The 19,956-nt window shown below is 35.9% G+C and overlaps 1 protein-coding gene across 1 annotated transcript in view; it reads right to left on the minus strand.

The window, feature by feature from the left end:
* Positions 1 to 251: 251 nt before the first annotated feature.
* The window catches only part of CDK13 (cyclin dependent kinase 13), a 108,586-nt gene continuing 88,881 nt past the window's right edge, over positions 252 to 19,956 (minus strand). The window contains exons 10-14 of the mRNA XM_023751009.1: positions 16,822 to 16,938; positions 16,102 to 16,233; positions 9,462 to 9,667; positions 2,243 to 2,518; positions 252 to 1,672 (exon numbers count right to left, since the gene is read on the minus strand). Of these exons, the coding sequence (XP_023606777.1) occupies positions 822 to 1,672; positions 2,243 to 2,518; positions 9,462 to 9,667; positions 16,102 to 16,233; positions 16,822 to 16,938 (1,582 nt within the window). The 3' untranslated portion in view covers positions 252 to 821. The remainder of the gene's footprint in view (positions 1,673 to 2,242; positions 2,519 to 9,461; positions 9,668 to 16,101; positions 16,234 to 16,821; positions 16,939 to 19,956) is intronic.

Raw genomic sequence — 19,956 nt, forward strand, 5'->3', positions numbered from 1 at the left:
AGCCCTAAACCCCCAAGAGCTCCCTTCCTCTTCAATACAATGCATTGATTCCCTTCAGAAAACAAATCCGTGTAAAGGTAACTACTTTTCAGACCTTATGCTTACCTGTTAAGGCACTTACTTACCCCCCCCACCCTACCCATATTTTTCATATAAAACCCACTTTTCATTTGAATGCATTTTGCTAGGTTATGATAATCTGCAAAATAAAATAAAAATAACATTGACCATTTTTTTTATAAAAACTTGCATCAAGAGAAAGGTTGTGTTTTATTTTCTGAAATGAGCACAAAGTACACCTTTCACAATAACACTGAAAGCAGGTGCAAAGACTGACAGTGACCTTTGACTAAAGGTAGCTTTGTAAAAAGAAAAATACCAAATAAATCAGTGCCCTTTCTGATTGTTGTAAAACTGGAGAAGGGAGGGATTGGTTGGTTGTTACATAAAAGTTGGTCCAAACTTACAAAAAAAAAGCACAAATGTGCATAGTTCAGATCTGCAAGAGGGCCATAAAGAACTTTTATGTCCCTAATATTAGCATCCACTTAAAACTGCAAGAATACAAAATAAAACTGTTAACTAGAATTTGTGAAGATGTACAATCAATAGATCTAGTTTTTAGAACAGCATGAATTTAAGCAAAGGTGGGTTTTTTTGTTTTTTTGGTCTTTTTAAACTATTGTATGCAAGACCCTTTCCACATAAAAATAAAGCTGTTGTTGAATTAATATTATTCAAGTCTCTTGGATTGCTGCCTTAAATTGCAGCTAGAAAAGTCTTTCCAGATAAAAATGATGTGCCTGAGGAAAAACTGATACTTAGTATGGTAGCCCTCTGCCTCGACCTCTGCCAGCTGATGTGCTAATGTGTCCCCTGTATCCTTGTGAATATCCAGGTCCTTGGGCAGGAGAAGTCCAGGTCTGTCCATGCATGAGGCTGGGGCCCCCCGGGTTTTCCTGTAAGGTACCACCATAGTTATAGTTGTGCATCTTTGCTGGCAAAGGATGAGTACTCTCTGGCCCTGTGGAAGGGTCACTGCTGTTCGCCAGGACTGCAATGGGGCCATGGCTATATTCAAATCTATGGTCTTTGTCTCCACTAAACAACATGGGACCAGAATTGAGGTAAATGTCTCCATATCCAGCCACTGAACTGGGAAACGACTCGGAAAAGGCAGAAGGCTGAGGTGGACCACCAGAATGAGATGAAGTAGTACTGTAGTTATCCAAAGACTGAATATCTGAGTTTCCAAGGAAGCTACGTCGTTCCAATGGTAGAGCAGAGCCACCTCCTAGACCATCATTACTAATATAAGGAGCAGAAGAGAAAGAAGAGGATCCAAAATTGTCCTTGTAGTCTGAAGTGGGCACATAAGTATCACCTGCCTGGTAATCAATACCACCTTCTCTTTTGGGATCATCCTGGGGTTGATGCTGAGTAAGCAGCTGTAACAGGGCTGCTTTCACGCCGGCATGAGGGTCAGTTAGTGAAGAACTAGTGGTGGGAACATGCTGGTTTTCTGTCCGATAATCCAGATCTTCTTCAGTGACTGGTGGTGGTTCAGGTGGTTCCGGAGGTCGTTGATCAGGAGGCAGAATACGAGGCCGGTCTGGTTCTGGTGTGAGCTCTAACATCCTCATATCTTGGTGCTGAATGAGATCATTTTGCCCTACGTGAAAAAAGAAAAAAAAAAAAAAGAAAAAAGGTCAAAATATACTGCGGAAAACCAAATGTTCAAAATAGTTAATGTTTCCTATGGGTGGTCCTAAAGAGCATTAAAAGTTCCATCTCTGCGTAACCCGCCCCCCCCCAAAAAAAAGAAAGAAAAGGGAAACGGTATATAAATCCTAATACTGCCTACTACCATTTAAGTCTATCGTGACCAAAAAATTAAATTATATTTGACTTTTCAAAGGTATTTCATATATACCTGTTTATTGCTTGAAGAACAAAGCTACTGTATACGCAAAATTTCTGCCTTGGTCAATCATCCTGTTATAGTTGGAGTAAAAGATTATTTCTTAACCATAGAAATCCATGACGTTCATAATAAGTTATATCGCACATGGATAATTTGCTAAAGAGTCAATTTTTAGAACAGATTAAAAAACCTAAGACCTGAGAATTTTCAGACATCTCCTAGTAATGCCACTCAACAATACACATTATAGATAACCATCAACAGCAAGAAAACAGTGTGAACGCAGCTACATTAGTGGTCTGCTATCTGCACACTCACCCGATACTGGAGTGCTAGGTTCTGGAGGCGGTCTGAGTTGTAACGATGCTGCTTCATGGCCCGACCCATTTTCCCTGTCCTCTAGTAGCACATCTTTCTGCTTTGACTGCTGAGCCTTTATTAACTGAGTCAACAGAACCGCAAATGCACTCTGCACGGCCGCCTGGGCAGCATCCGTCTCCACTTTAGGCTGGACGCTCTGAGAAGAAGGTTGAATTCCTCCCAATGGTTTTGAAGACTCCTGTTGTGGTGTTGATGGATCTGTCTGTTTTTCACCTGTTGCCAAAATTCCAGCAGGAAGGTTTATTTTATTTAGCTGTTGTTCAGTCTCAGAGTTTACCTTAATGTTCAACACTTGAACAAAATCAGCCATATTAATACTTGTTTTAGATTGTAGTAGGTTTAGTAGAATTGCCAATTCAGTGTGGTTTAACTGCTGTCCAGGGCCTGTTTTTACTAAAGACAAAATTTGTATTAATTAGAATTGCTGTAATTCATGGCTGCCCCACCCACAAAATGGCTCTGTATGACCACATGAAAATGTATATTTGTAGGACAGTGTTTAAGAAACACTGTAAAAAGGGAATCTCAGTTTAATTTAATTTCATATTCATTTAAGATGTAACTGTATATAAATTTTAAAAAAAAGAAATGTGGTCCATTTTGAATAAATTATCTTTAGGAGTAAATATTTCAAAAGGAAAATCAAAACTATCACTAGAACCCTATACTATAAAGGTAACTAGGAAATGTCGCCTGTGAATGGGAATGGATGATGATGATGACGACGACGACAGCTAGTGTCAGGTACTTCCTAAGCATTTTATATCCTCTATTACTCACAACAATATAAGGCATACCCTATTATTGGCCCCATTTTTAAATGAAGAAGAAACTGACATCTAGAGAGGTTAAATAACTTGTCTAAAGTCATAAACTCTGTAAGTGGCAGAGTTGAGATTTAAACCTAGCATTCTGATTCCAGAATCTGCACTCTTTTAACTACTCACTGTACTGCTTATCTAAAATAATGCTTATTATCTAAGAACCTAACCTTGTATTTGTTTTTTTAAGTTTATGTTTTATTTTTTTATTTATTGAATTTATTGGGTGACATTAATTATATAGGTTTCAGGTATACAATTCTACAATATGTCATTTGTATATTATATTGTATGTTTACCACCCAAGTCAAATCTTCTTCCATCTTAGATTTGTGCTTAATTCAAACTTTTGTCATAGGCTCTTTGATAAAGTATACTTTATTCAAATTACTTTTTTTTAATTTTAAGTTATTCTGGGTAAATAACTCATTACCAGCAAAACAGATTCAGTGGTTTTTCATTTTCCAATTTCCAGTTTAGACTTGTGATCGTTTATACAGGTTCTTGTGAAAGCTTATCTGGATCATACAGGGGTGGGCAAAAGTAGGTTACTAATAACAAATAATCCAATAACAAATAAATAATAATACAAGAATAAACTATCATACCCCCACAACTATAAACCTACTTTTTCCCACCCCTATATAACAACAAAGCTCAAATGCATATAATCTACACTAATAAAAGAGAAACATGCAAATTGGTATCACTCCACTATGCCCACCAGCCAATCAAGATGAGTATGCAAATTAACCCAACAAAGATGGCGGTTAATTTGCATATGCAGACATGGAGCAAAGACTGAAGAGGACTGAACACTGAAGATGACTGAAGACTAAAGAGGCTTGGCTTCTTAGCTGCAGCCGGAGCGGAGAAGCCAAGCCTCGCTGCTGCAGCCGGAGCAGGGAAGCCAAGCTTTGAGGCTTGGCTTCTCCACTGCGGCTGGACCAAAGACCTGGGTCCCGGTTGCCGGAGGAAAACTGGTGCCGGCAGCCAGGGGAAGGAAGGCCTATTGCGCGAATCTTTGTGCAACGGGCCTCTAGTCTATATATATAAAAGCCTAAGCAACCTTTACGTGGAATGACCAAAATGACAGGTCGCAATGATGCGCACTGACCACCAGGAGGCAGACCCTCAATGCAGGAGCTACCCCCTGGTGGTCAGTGTGCTCCTACGGTGGGAGCGCCACTCAGCCAGAAGCCGGGCTCACGGCTGGCAAGCATAGCGGCGGTGGCAGGAGCCTCTCCCACCTCTGCAGCAGCACTAAGGAGCGAGCGGTAAGGAGCAAGCAGCAAGTGGTTAGCAGCACCAAGCGCTGAGCCTGGCTCGGGCTCCTACCCAGCTGCCTGCCACTTCACGCACTGCTACATCCCTCGGGGGATGTTGGACTGCCAGTTTCGGCCCAATCCAGGCAGTCCAACATCCCCTGAGGAGTCCCAGATTGCGAGAGGGCACAGTCCAGGCCGAGGGACCCTACCCAGGGCACGCATTTCATACACTGGGCCTCTAGTACAACATAATACTACAGACACTGATAAGCAATTTCCATGACTACATCATAGAAGAAACACTCCAAAAAGATTAAAAACTGATGATGAATGCTGTCTTTTTCTATTCTCTCTTTATAGATTTTGAGATATTTTTATTATATAACAAGAGGCCCAATGCACATGAAATCCGTGCAAGGGGCTTGGCTTTGCAGCCTCAGCCGCTTGCCTCAGCCCTCGCAGCCCTGGCTTCATCCGGAAGGTCATCTGGAAGGATGTCCAGAAGTTCGTTCGGCTATCCGGTCTAATTAGCATGTTATGCTTTTATTATTATTACAGATATCAGTTTTAGATTAAATCAAACTTTTATAAGTTATTCTTGTGACCTGCAGCATTAATAAGGAACAAAGTTTGATTACTACACCCCAAAGGCTATTTTTCCTCATTTTCCCTTTCATTTCTCTATTAACAGAGGCAGTCTCTGTATGAGTTCAGAAGTACTCTTTATGGTGTCTCCTCTACAGAAGTGGCATTTCCCTATTTTAAGACCCTTACTGATTAACGAAGAAAATTAAGCAAAGAGGATACATTCCTATTTCAAAAAAATTAGAATTCTCACTTAATAGTGAATTTTTAAAAAAGGAAAACAAAAAAATAAAATTAAACTATCCACCATTAATAGGGTTATTAGCCGAAACCGGTTTGGCTCAGTGGATAGAGCGTCGGCCTGCGGACTGAAAGGTCCCAGGTTCGATTCCGGTCAAGGGCATGTACGTGGGTTGCGGGCACATCCCCAGTAGGAGATGTGCAGGAGGTAGCTGATCAATGTTTCTCTCTCATCGATGTTTCTAACTCTTTATCTCTCTCCCTTCCTCTCTGTAAAAAATCAATAAAATATATTTAAAAAAAAAAAAGAATTAAAAAAAAAATAGGGTTATTAAATATGTAGATAACAAAATGAGCCCAGAAAGGGCAATTCATTTTTTACCAGCTAAAATAGAATGAAATAACTAACCTTCCACTAGGTTTGCTAGTGGAATAAGAACAACAGTTCCATAAAAAGGAGCAGAAATAAAGACCTGATAGTCTTGTTAAGGAAGATGACAACTGTAACCTGGGACAACTGACTACCATCCACACTTCATATTACTGACCTCTCAGATCCTGTTTCAGTAGTAGATGGTATATAAAACATGTAACTTAAATGCAAATTAAGAAAACTTCCTATTGCTTCTCTTTTGCCTTTCTCCATATTTTACACATTTTTAACATGAAAATAAACTGAACTTGATTTAGACAGCCATCATAATGTGTACAACAGACATGTTTTCCAGAGATATGTATAAAATATTTTAATGTATAAGGGAAATTCACTTATCAAGAAATTCTGAAGAATACTTCTCTACAAGAAATAAAAATTGCTGCTGGTTTTTAAAGTAACATGTATCAATATTTTAATGTTGTCTGACCAAGGTCAAGTATGAGCGTGCAGATTACATGGGAAAGCATTAATGGTAATCTTACTCAAGCTTTCTCAGCTAATCTAATCTATATTTATACTCAACCACCAAAAGTCAAATCTGATTCACAGATCTGTTATCAATTAACTAACCAACCAATATTTATTCATCTCTTAATATGTACTAGACTACTTTTTCATGTTTGATAAACTACCACCTCTACATACACACATACACACATATATACTAGTACATACAGGCATACCTTGGAAACAACGTGGGTTTGGTGCCACACAAATAAAGCAAATATTGCAATAAAGCAAGTCAACACACATTTTTTGGTTTCCCAGTGCATATAAAAACTATATTTATTTTATATTGAAGTCTATTAAGTATACAACAATATCATTTCTAAAAATACTATATGCATACTTAATAAAAAATACTTTATTACTAAAAAATGCTAACCATCATCTGAGCCTTCAGCTGGTCAATAACCTTTTTGCTGGTGGAGGGTCTTGCCTCAATGTTAATGGCTGCTGACTGACCAAGTGTGGTGGTGGCTGAAGGTTGGGGTGACAGTTTCTTTGCAGCACACAATGCTATTTGATAACACTTTACCAAAGTAGAACTTTTTTCAAAATTGGAGTCAAACCTCTCAAACACTGAAGTTGCTTTATCATCTAAGTTTATGTGGTATTCTAAATCCTTTATCAGTTCACCAATCGTCACAGGAGGTGATTCCATCTCAGGAAACCACTTTCTTTTCTCTCTCATAAGGAACAACTCTCATCCATTAGAAGTTTTATCAGATTGGTTGCAGCAATTCAGTCACATCTTCAGGCTTCACTTCTGCTTCCAGTTCTCTTGCTCTTTCCACCACATCTTACTTCCTCCTCTGAAGTCTTGAACACTCAAAGTCATCCACTGGGTTTGGAATCATCTTCCAAATGCCTGTTAATGTTATTTAGAAATCTTCCCATGCATCATGAATGTTTTTCATGGCATACAGAATGATGAATACTTTCCAGGTTTTTACTTTGCCCAAGTCCATCAGAGGAATCACTATCTCTGGCAGCTATACCCTTACAAAATGTATTTCCTAAATAGTAAGACTTTAAATTTGAAATTACTCCTTAATCCATAAGTTGTAGAATGGGTGTTGTGTTAACAGGCATGAAAAGAACATTAATCTCGATGTACATCTCCATCAGAGATCTTGAGTGACCATGTGCATTGTCAATGAGTAGTGATATTCTGAAATGAATCTTTTTTTTTTTTGCTGAGCATTAAGCCTCAACAGTGGGCTTACAATATCAGTGAACTATGCTGTAAACAGCTGTCCTGTCATCCAGGCGTTGTTGTCCCACTTATAAAGCACAGGCAGAGTAGATTTACCAAAATTCTTAAGGACATGAAGATTTTCAGAATGGTATATGAGCATTGGCTTCAACTTAAAATCACCAGCTGCATTAGCCTCTAACAAGAGTTAGCCTGTCCTCTGAAACCAGGCTTTGACTTCTCCTGTCTAGTTATCAAAGTCCTAGATCTTCTTCCAGCTTAAGGATGTATTTCTACATTGAAAATCTGTTGTTTGGTGTAGCCACCTTCATTAATTACCTTGGCTAGATCTTATGGATAACTTGCTGCAGCTTCTCCATCAGTACTTGCTGCTTTGCTTGGCACTTCTAGGTTAGGAAGACAGCTTCTTTCCTTAAACCTCATGAAGCAATCTCTACGAGCTCCAAATGTTTCTTCTGCCATTTCCTTACCTCTCTTAGCCATCACAGAATTGAGGAGAGTTATGGCCTTGCTTTGAATTAGGCTGTTTAGCTTTCTTACCATTTGTGTGTTTATTAGAGTAGTACTTTTAATTTCCTTCAAGAACTTTTCCTTTGCATTCACAACTTGACTAACTGGTGCAAGAGGCCTAGCTTTTGGTCTGACACTGCTTTTGGCATGCCTTCCTTACTACACTTAATCGTTTCTAGCTTTTGATTTAAAGTGTGGTTCTTCCTTTCCCTTAAACAGGTAGAGGCCATTATGAGGTTATTGACTGGCCTAATTTCAATTTATTGTTGTGTCTGAGGGAATAGGGAGGTCCAAGGAGATGGGGAGAGATGGTCAAAGGTCAATGGGGCAGTCAGAACACATATAACATTTACCAATTAAGTAAGCTGTCTTCTATGGGCACTGTTGGGGTGCCCCTAAACAAGAACAATAGTAACTGATCACCACCCTGGCCGGTGTGGCTTCAGTTGGTTGAGCATTGTCCCATGCACCAAAAGGTCACCAATTTCTTGTCAGGGCATATATGGGGTTCGACCCCTGGTTGGGTTGCATACAGGAGGCAATCAATCAGTGTTTCTCTGTTACGTTGATGTTCTCCCCTCTCTTTAAAATCAATTAAAAATATATTTAAAAAATAAAAGATCAATCACTGACCACCACAATAAATATAATAATGAAAAAGTTTGAAATATTCTGAGAGTTACCAAAATGTGACTAATGAGTAAATTCTGTTGGAAAAATGGCACTGAAATACTTGCTCACTGCAGGGTTACCATAAACTTTCAATTTATGGAAATTGCAATATCTATGAAGTACAATAAAGTGTAGCACAATAAAATAAAGTATGCCTGTATTTATTTCATATTAGTTTCTGTCTACACACACACACACACACACACACACACACACACACACACACACAAATTAAACTAAACGTGAATGCTTTCTGGTTTCTTGAGGCCAAATGAGGGAATAGATTCCATTTTTAAAAAGTTAACACTGAAGAGACTGATTTCTCATGAAGAAGCTTACTCTTACAATAGATTGAGTCAGAGAAAGAAATGTAAGTTTTCCCCAAATATCCTTCTTTGTCATCCTTCAAGTCATTTTTGGCACAAAAAATCAGATTCCAATCTTTGAGATTCTATAATATAATGGGAAATATATTAAGAGTAACTTCTAAGGATATTATAGACAGTACAAAAGAGCTTCTATTATAATTTTTGGCTCTTTTCCTATATCCTTACTTTTTGAGCATTCAGACATTAAATGCTGAGCCTCAGTGAGAACAGTGTTAGCAAAAGACCTAGTGATTCCTGTACTAGGAGGAAAAAGAAAGTAGAGAAATCTGACTAATGACTAGTCATATGTAATTTGAGTCCCTCTTTGTAAGTTCATCTTACCTTGACATTGCTTAATATTGCGGTGCCAGTACCAGCAACACATGTGTACTGGCACAAGCAAATAATAAAGAAATGTCAAGTTCAGTGAATAAACCTTAATGTTCAACTTTTAACCTCCAATGCCTTAGCACTAGAACAATATAATCAACAGTAGCCACAAACAATTGGAAGAAAACCATGGAAGCATTACTGACCAGGTGCCACATTCGAGTTGCCCTGAGATTTCAGTTGTGAAGTTGGCAGCACACCCTGGGGTGTGTTCGTTCTGCTGTCATCCAAGCCCAGAGACAAGTCCTTTTTGGGGGCTTTAACTGTGGAAACATCATCAGTCATGCCCATCTGCTTCTGTCTTCTTCGCTTTTTACTCCACAACTCATGACAGTCTTGCCATAAAGGAAGGCTAGAAAAAAAAGAATAAAATTGTTTCTCAGTGGCATTTCTTAACAAAATGCTAATATTTCTTAACAACCAAATTGCCACTCCGACGCCCCTGCAAGTTGTTCTTGAAGACTTCACACACAGGCTTTACAAACTGTTCCAATAAAAATTGCCCTTGATGCACACCTCCTTCGGTCCTTCACCTTTATAAACAGATGGTGGCTTCTGAATAATCACTAAATAATCATTTATTAAAAACTGTAAGTGAAGAAAATATGGTCAGCCCTAACTGATTTGGCTCAGTGGATAGAGCGTCAGCCTGCAGACTGAAGGGTCCAGGGTTCGATACTGGTGTCAAGGGCACATGTTCACGTTGCGGGTTTGATCCCCAGTAGGGGGCGTGCAGGAGGCAGCTGATCAATGATTCCCTTGCATCATTGATGTTTCTATCTCTCCCTCTCCCTTCTTCTCTGAAATCAATAAAAATATATTTTAAAAAAATAATGTATAAAAATGGGTTACAATGATCCTTGGTATAACCTTTTAAAGCCAATTCTTATCATAGAACATCATACATTGAATACGATATTTAAAAAGGCAAAAAATATGCCATTTGCAGAAACTAGACTAGACAGAGGATTGAAAGTACAAAGACTAAGACATACCAACTGTGAAAAATTTTCTTGCAAAAACTTTTAACTTTTTAATACCCTTGTATTTGCTGCTGTAAGCAAATGTCCTAGAATTAAACTGATGCTAGAGGCATTTCAAAAATAGGTAATCCAGGCTCATTATTCATCAACAAAAGTTCTGAATAACTAGCAAGTATCATCAAAATTACCCTCAATTATGAAACAACTCTACCTGAATGTAATTTCATAAACCTGACAACCGTGCAGAATAACTTTTGCTTAAAAAGAGACTTAAATATTTGATTTATAAATATTTTCTTTTTACCCTAATAATCCAATATTGTGTCTATTTAAAATAAGAAAATTAAGGCTTGGAAAGGTTAATAAACTTGCCCAAAATAACTACAATTTTCCTTAAGAAGCCGCGACCTGGTGATAAAAGTCTGCAGTCTTCAGCCTATACATGTTTTCCTCTAAGGATACATGAGACTTTTTAAGGGGGTACACTTAAAATTGTTTTAAAGTAATTTCAATATCCACATGTCCTCTTTCCTACAATGGATCTTTGAGAATGGCCTGCACATTCAGCAAATTCTTTCATACCTCCTCTTTTACAATTACTCTTATGTCATGTTATAAAAGAAAGGCATATGCAACAACATGGTTGAATCTTAGCAATGTAATATAATATTAAGCAAAAAAAAAAAAGTCATTCCCAAAAGAATACAAACAGCATGACCCCCCTTTTATAAAATTAAAAACTAAAATTAAAAAATATAAATTATTATGAGTACATGTAGATGGCTTCGAACACTGGCTCAGCCACTTATTTATTGTGTCTCATTAGGCAAGTAATGACTTCTGCGATATAGGTAGTGGTGTAGGGTTGGAGTGGGGAAAGGTATGATATGATTAAAGTAGATTGTTTTCAAGATTCCAGCTTTCATTTGGTAGGCTCATAGCTGCTTATCAACACCATTGAAAATAACTAAGTAACTAAAGAAAAAAAAGAGCCATGCATGGACCAATGATGAGTGATACAAGGATTGTGATTAAACCAAGTCTATGCACCTGAGGTCCAAAAACAAAACAAAGGCATACCTCTCAGCCATCTTACTATGGCGCATTGCCTCAGCGTGTAAAAACCTCCTGGAGTAACAAACAAAGGGACGATTGGAAATATTGATATTGGGAAGCTGTAAGGCATCATAATCCCGACAAAGCCTCTCCTCCCCTCTTTCTCCCCCGGCCCGCATGTGTTTTTATAAGATGTGTAGCCTCAGCCTCTGTGGGGATATTCTGAAATCAGATGTACTACAGTACTGCAGTAACGAGTGATTTTACTTCCACCATCCAAATATTCTGGGAATGCGTGGCTCTTATGAAAATGAGTCCCATGAGTGTAAAGCAAAGAAATCCACTAAAAGGGCTTTGTTCCCTCCCATAATTTAAGGTAAGAGATTCTTTATGGATGATTTCAACACTCATCTCTAGGACAGATAAACATCACCCAACAAATAGCTAACACAGTATTAACTCAGTGACGCTGACTCACAGATACACCAGGAATGTTTTCTAGGATGAGCACATTTTTATGTTCTTTTCTGAAGGTTCGAACACTGGCTCAGCCACTTATTTATTGTGTCTCATTAGGCAAGTAATGACTTCTGCGCCTCAATTTCCATGTTTTTAAAAATGAGATAACAATACATTATAGGGTAGAGGTAATATACGTTAACATATGTAAGAGCTCGGGCATGGTTAGGCAATATATTCATGTTTGATTCCATTTATCATCATTCAAAAAGGTAGCTTAAAGCTATTTTTATTAAATCACACCATGAAATATTTATGCAAATACAGCTGGTCATATTTTACCTTATGCATTATTTAATACTTTATACTTGCTATTAAAAAAAAATTATAGGCTAGGTGCCATTCTAATTCACTTTTTAACAATATATTTTTTTTTCTCTTTTCATTAAATACTTCAGAAAAGTTTGACAGGACATCTAACACAATTAATAGAGTTATTTTTTGTGTTTTTTTAATACCCCACTCTCATTTGATTATTCCTAAAAAATTGATCAGAAGAGTGTATTATATACACATATTTCCTAAAGGAATGCCATGCCTTTCTTCATCGTCCTTAGCTCATAAATAATTTATAATTTTAATTATCTATTTCATATTACAAAATGAGGTAATATTGTTTATATAACTTTTTTATTTAAATACTAGATTGACATCTTTATAATTTTACCTGACTGCCTTAGTGATATATCCCATAATTTATTACTGGTTTACAGATTTTTCATCAAAATGTGTATTAATGTTTATTCTTTTTTTTAAAAAATATATTTTATTGATTTTTTACAGAGAGGAAGGGAGAGAGATAGAGAGTTAGAAACATCGATGAGAGAGAAACACCGATCAGCCGCCTCCTGCACATCTCCCACTGGGGATGTGCCCGCAACCCAGGCACATGCCCTTGACTGGAATCGAACCTGGGACCTTTCAGTCCGCAGGCCGACGCTCCATCCACTGAGCCAAACCGGTTTCGGCAATGTTTATTCTTAATGAAAAAAATATAGTCAGGTATGTTCTGATAAAAACAGTGAATTTAGGTGTTACATTTGATAATATGAAGTGTTTTCAATTAAGTTATGTGGGAGACACTTTTCATAAATTGAAGGGAATACATCTATAGTTCCAAGGTTTTGACAAAAAACATATATAGTTTAAAAATGTAGTAAGAAACAATTTAATAAATTGACTGCAAAGTAACACTGGAATGACATGCTGACTTCCTAACCTTTTCTAAGTATACTGGATTAAACAAGTATAAATGAAAAGAAAAAGTAACAAGTATAATAAGTATTTTAGTAAGTATTCGTAAAGCTTCTTTGGCTTACTTTCCCAAAATTTGAAAAATTAAGTGGTTAATGACTGAATAACTTATCTTTATCATGTAGTTTCCAGGATTTACTGTCAAAAACACTAAAGGAGAAAAAAATCTTAAGTTTATATCTGACAGGTCATTAAAATAATTTTTGATGACCGATTACTATGTGGTTTTGGAGATATAATATGGAGGGAATTTAAAACTCAGTGATATAACTATGACAAAACTCCACCTATTCTCAAATGCTTGTTTACAAGGGTACTTATTAAAATAATACTAAAATTAATGTGGAACTACTGCAATCTAGAATAAGTACCATTAATTGATAGATATGCAAATTACATGGGGAAATTAGCCCTACTTATTTCATTAGGTTGCATTTCCAACAAAATTTAATATTTTTTTCCTTTTCTTAACTGAAATGTGTGCTATTACTATTTGCAATGACAAATTAAGAAGAAAAAGAACTTCGTAGTTAGATTTTAAAAATCAAATTTCCATTTATATGAATACATATATTTGTTTTAAAAATGTATCACAAGGTAATCAATTAATGCTTTCAAGCAAAAATATATGCTGCATTAAAAATCTGCAGAAGCAATGTAAGTCCAAAATGAAAAAAGAGCAATGTCAAATTGTTAGTTTCTTCATACATTTTTATTGTTGTTAATCCTCACCTAAGGATATTTTTCCACTGAGTTTTTGAGAGAATGGAAGGGAAGAGTAGAGACAGAGAGAGAAACATCGATGTGAGAGAGACACATTGATTGGTTGTCTCACGCATGTGGCCCTGGGGCCTGGGATCAAGCCTGCAACCAAGGTATGTGCCCTTGACCGGAATCGAACCGGAAACCCTTCAGTCCACGGGCTGACTATCCACTAAGCCAAAGGACTAGAGCTCTTCATATGTTTTCTAAGGGAATGTTTGTGAATATAAAGATAAGATATTTTTACTTCATTGAATATATTTTTAAGAGTGATGTAACTGCTCCATTTAAGTGTCAAATCAACATTTATGATAGACTGAAAATTACATCTTTTGCAACTATTTAAACCATTGATTTAAAAAGTTTAGATGTCGATTAAAATTGAACTTTCATACAGTTTTACCAGAATTCTTTCATGTGTAATACCTAAACCAAGATATCAATTTAGATCAACTTAGACATTATCAATATAAGAAAAATGACATTATATTCCTCTTGATATGATAAAGCAGGAAGCACACGTTACTACCTAGCTAGTTCTTGCAAAAAAAAAAAAAATGTTACTCTAATCCTGATATTAAGAAAGCAATTAATCAGATTTTAGAATGTTTTACAAAACAGCTAGCTTGTACTCTTCAAAAGTGTCAATGTCATAAAAATCTTATCCAAAGAGTGATTCAAGACTGAAAACACATGACAGCTAAATGAAATATGTAAGCTCTGCCCTAAAAAAAAAGGGGGGGGGGGAATAAAAGAAAATTATTGTGGAGAAATTTGACTATGGGCTATTAAATATTACAATGTTAAATTTCTTATGCTTTATACAGAATTAGTGTTAGTTCTTATAGAATCACTTATAAATGAAGCATCACTTCCACAATATATTATTCAAACAGTTCAGATAAAAGTTTTCATAGAGTGATAAAGCAAATATGCCCAAATATTAACTGTTAAATCTAGGTGAAGGACATATGAATGCTCACTGTATTATTTTTTTCTATATAAATGTAAATGAGAAAAATTTTCAAATCCAAAGTTGAAAAAAATTCTTTAAAGGGATACTAGAGCCAAAGTTTCATGACAGCTAATAGCTACTGATAAGCAAACCCGACAAAAATCCATGAGACAATTCAACAATGAATAATTCAGGTCTCTCAATATGTCAGATGATATATCCTTTAAGCCTTTCAAATCATCTCCACAAAGGCTATTTGTATACAGCAAAAACTTAATGAAGCTGAGTATGAGGGTCTCACAGAAATATAGTAAACCCAATCTAAGTGATAAGTGAGAGTCAAGATTTGAACTCCAAAGCCCATGTTTGTTCATTTACAATATGTTAATTGTATTACATGGAAATATTTTATTATTGTACGCACAGGCTTGCTTTATGACGCTCATCGGCATTTTTTAAATTATTAAAAAAATCCCTGCAAAGTTTCTAGATCTTGCCAAGAAGAACCAAATAATCTGCTTTGTCCTCTCCCCTTTCCCCAAATCAATCTTAGAGAAAGTATAGGAGCCACAAGAGAGTAAAGTTTCAAGAACCCAGCTATTCTGACTCCCAAACTCTATGCATTCCACAGCCCCCCGCACTGGACAATAAACTCATTTTATACAGGCTTTTGATACTAATATTCTTTTATCCAATGATTAAAAATTTTATTATATATATAAAAAATTTATTATATAGTTTGCCAAGGAATATATTAGAACTTCTTTCTCTTATTGGACTAACTTGAATTTGAGAGCGGGGTCCACCCTTTACTGTATTTCTATTCTTGGGCAAGTTTCTTAACCTCTTTGAGCCTGCTTCCTCTTCTGTAAAATGGTGATGATGATAATACTCACCTGAGAGTATGAATGTAACACATGAAAAATATTTAGCATTAGCACTCAAAATTTTAGCAACACCAACTAATAGTATAAGCAGTAGTATGGGTACTACAATAAGCTGCAGCAGAAATATATTCTTTGAATTAAAATATATTAATAAAATTGGCTAGAGGAAGGCTACTTTTGTTAGTCTTATGGTTAGCTGAACATTAAGCATTCTAGATATGCAAATTATATATTTTATACTGTTATTCTATTTCTTTTTATTTATTTATTTTGACTTAACCATGAAAAAGCTTCTGAAAGTTATATACAGATGTTTTTAAAACTATCCAGTTTCTTTATATAAGGGATCTAATAATAAAAAGTCACTTACTCTGGTGGGGGCATTTTCGAGGGTTCCACATCCCGTAGGAACTCACATTGAAGAGCTTGTTCTGCAGTGCAGCGCCTACTAGGATCCAAGGCCAGCATGTAATCAAATAGGTCTAGTGCGGCTGCAGGAATACTAACATGAGAGGGTTAAAAAAGTCATTCATGGTCTCTGAAACAAGTTTAATGTTTCTTTAGAAGCTTATTTCAAGTACTAGCATTTTATACCATGTTAATAATACTTTATTCCAGTAAATATCAATTTTCTTTTGAAAAATACTTACACATATTTTTATAACTATCATTCTAACAATTTTAATTTTGGCAAACAATAGTATATTTTATTACTCTATGGGCAATTTGCTGTTATAACATAAATTAAGAATCGAACAGAATAGTTTCCTACCATAAAAATAAAAACCTGAGCTCAAGTAACTTGAAAGATGGTTTCAATAAAATTTAAAATAATGTAAAAGTTCTTTCTTATGTAAGTACCAAATCTAACACACAAACACAAACCACTGATTCCATAATGGTGGTGAAATGATAATTTGCATGTAGCAAAGGGAAACTCAAAATAAAATGACACAGAATAATTGTGATAGATCTACTTTTAGTCAATAGAGAATTGAGTAACATTTAGAATTCAGAGTAATTAACTAAACAAACAAACAAACAAAAAAACATTCAATGCAATATGGATGTTTAAGCATCCCCTTCTTACAAAACAAATTCTTCTCTTAACTTTCGACGATATTGCTTCTTTGGTTTCATGGTGTTGAAATATGGTAGTTTGATTACATCGGGCCACACTGCAGGACATGGACTCCCACATATACGGCTAAACACACAAAAAGAAGTACATCACTATAAACTACACAGACAAAATAATACAACTGCTATACAAAACATCAACTCATTTAAGTCCTAATATAATTATAGAAATTTTATTAAATATTTCAGTCATCCCAACATAATTACTTGTTTTAAGAAATCAATTTATTTTCCGTGGATACTTCTAATACTCCAACATTCAAATTCCTAGAAAGAAAACCTTATTTATAAAATCAAATCTTAAAGGTAACACTCAAAATATGCTGATCATATGTTGAACAAAATAAAAAATTTATTCCAATAAATTAAGAGAGTTTAGTATATGCCTTTCTCTGGTTTTATAGGTACCTGTCATTTACCACTTTTCATAAATATAATGAAGTTTGCGATAAAATCAGAAACAGATATACTACACTCAGGAAGGTAAGTACATTGTAAATAAAGACTTAAATTCTGTCAACTGGTGGACCCTAAAAGTAACATTCTTGAAACATGTATGTTCTTTAAAATTGTGCCACAGATTTCAAGGTATTAAGAAATTTTAACTGCTTTACTCTCTGCTTACCTGTACCTTAAAAATACTAATTTTTTAAAAAGATATTTTTTAAATAATCCTCAACAGAGGACATGTTTTTATTGATTTTTATATATATATATATAAAGAGAGAAATGTCGATGTGAGAGAGAAACATCGATTGGTTGCCTCCCATCCGCGGTATGTGCCCTGACTGGAATCAAACTGCAACCTTTTGGTGCTCAGCAAGCATGTCAAACAAAAAGGCTAACATGAGCCAAATAAATAAGGTTTAAGTTTATGTGGGCCGCAAAAAAACAACCACCTTCCATTTTCATAGAAACGTAGGTTTATTTCAATAGAGACATGCTGAATACAAAGGGCTGAAATAAATGAGTAATTGTTAACATAAAATATAGAACATTTTAATAAAAATTGGTATTTTTTGAACATTAACTTACCAGACAATGAATAACTGCACAGATTAATAAGCATATCACAAATAAACCTATTTTTCTTGTCCTCCAAAGGCGAATTATTTCCTGTTGCACACACCAAACAAGTCAGTACAAGACTAATGACGTGGCAATGGGCTGCTGAAATATTCGCTGCTAGTATGAGTGGAGAGAAATAGTGCGCCTGCGTGTAAGGCACATAAGTGAAATGAATGCAACACGATTATAGTAATCAGTCATTATTGAACGTTGTAGTTCGTTATTAATAATTATGTGTAACAGGATATTGTAAGAATTAAGTTACAAAATTTTTATTAAAACGTTTCTTACATACCATTACATTGGCTGGGCCGCAAAAACATTCATTGTGGGCTGCGAGTTTGACATGCTTGGTGTATAGGACAACAGTTCCAATCAATTGAGCCACCCAGCCAGGGCGAAAACCCTCATAATTATTTTATTAATTAGTAAGTCTTAGTTACAATAATTTAAAAAATGCAATAACTAATAGGTAACTCCAGCTGGTAAATAGTTAAAAACAGATTTTGGTAATAGGCAGATAAAAAATTAGTTAAATATGCTTAACTTAAATATACTAAATCTCAAGGATAAATGTATATAGTATGTAAAATGATTAGCTGGTATTTAAATGTAAAAAGAAAAGGCCCATGTATTGCTGACTAAAAATATTCTATACATACATAAATATAAATGTATGCACCAATGTGCATAAGCATTTGACAACTGAAATTGCCATTCTTTAGTTGGGCTTCAGAATGCTATCTCAGAAACACATTATGTAAGAGAACCTCTCACACTTTTAAAGTTATATGTCAACCAAACTGTGCTTTTTGTTTCAATATACGATAATCTCCCTTATCTATGAGGGATATGTTCCAAGACCCCCAGTGGATGCCTGTAACCAGGAATAGTAACAAACTCTATGTATGCAATGTTTTTTTCCTATACATGCACACACACCTATGGTAAAGTTTAATTTATAAATTAGGCACAGCAAGAAATTAACAACTCTAATAATCAAATAGAAAAATTATAACAATATTCTGTAATAAAAGTTATATGAATGTGGTCTCTCTCTCTCTCAAAATGTCCTTTCTTTTTTTATTGATTTCAGGGAGGAAAAGAGAGTGAGAGAGAGATGGAAACATCAATGGTGAGAGAGAATCATAGATTGGCTGGCTCCTGCATGTCCCCTACTGGGAATCAAGCCTAAAACCGGGCATATGCCCTGATCGGGAATTGAATTGTGACCTCTTGGTTCATAGGTCGATGCTCAACGACTGAGCCACACCGGCTGGGCAAAATCCTTTTTTTAATAAAAATTTATTTTATAATTTTTTTAATTTTATTGATTTCAGAGACAGAAATAGCGAGAAACATCTATGTGAGAAAGAAACATTGATTGACTGCCTCCTGTACACACCCTGATTAGGGATTGAACCCACAACCTGGGTATGTGTCCTGACCAGCAATTGAACCTGCCACTTCTTTGTATATGGTATGATGCCCCAACCAACTGCACACCACCAGCTAGGGCTCTCTCAAAATATCTATTGCCCTGCACTGACCCTTATACAGTGTGGACACCCTGGACAAAGGGATGAGTCATGTTCCCCATGGGAAGGAATGGGATGACGTAAGATTTCATCATTGCACTACCAGGAACATCACATAATTTAAAGCTATGATTTATTTCTAGAATGTTACATTTAATATTTTCAGACCGAGGGTAATGAAAATTGAAACCACAGATAATGGGGACTACTGTAGTTTTCGATTTTTATAAGCCCAAGCTTTAAGAAAAGTACCAAAATCTTATTCGTTGTCCACTCCCAATCTTTTCTTTTTTTAGGAAAGAAAGCCAAACTAGGAGCATGGCCTTTTATAATCTGGTCCCAAACTGCCTTTCCTAGTCTCATCTCCCAATTCCTCTCTCTCCACAGACCAACCATGCCTCCATACTGATGCTCATATTCCTTTCTCCCTAGATCAGTGATGGCGAACCTATGACACGCGTGTCAGAGGTGACACGCGA

The sequence above is a fragment of the Myotis lucifugus genome, unplaced genomic scaffold (genome assembly GCF_000147115.1).
Source record: "Myotis lucifugus unplaced genomic scaffold, Myoluc2.0 scaffold_18, whole genome shotgun sequence".
Lineage (NCBI taxonomy): Eukaryota > Metazoa > Chordata > Mammalia > Chiroptera > Vespertilionidae > Myotis > Myotis lucifugus.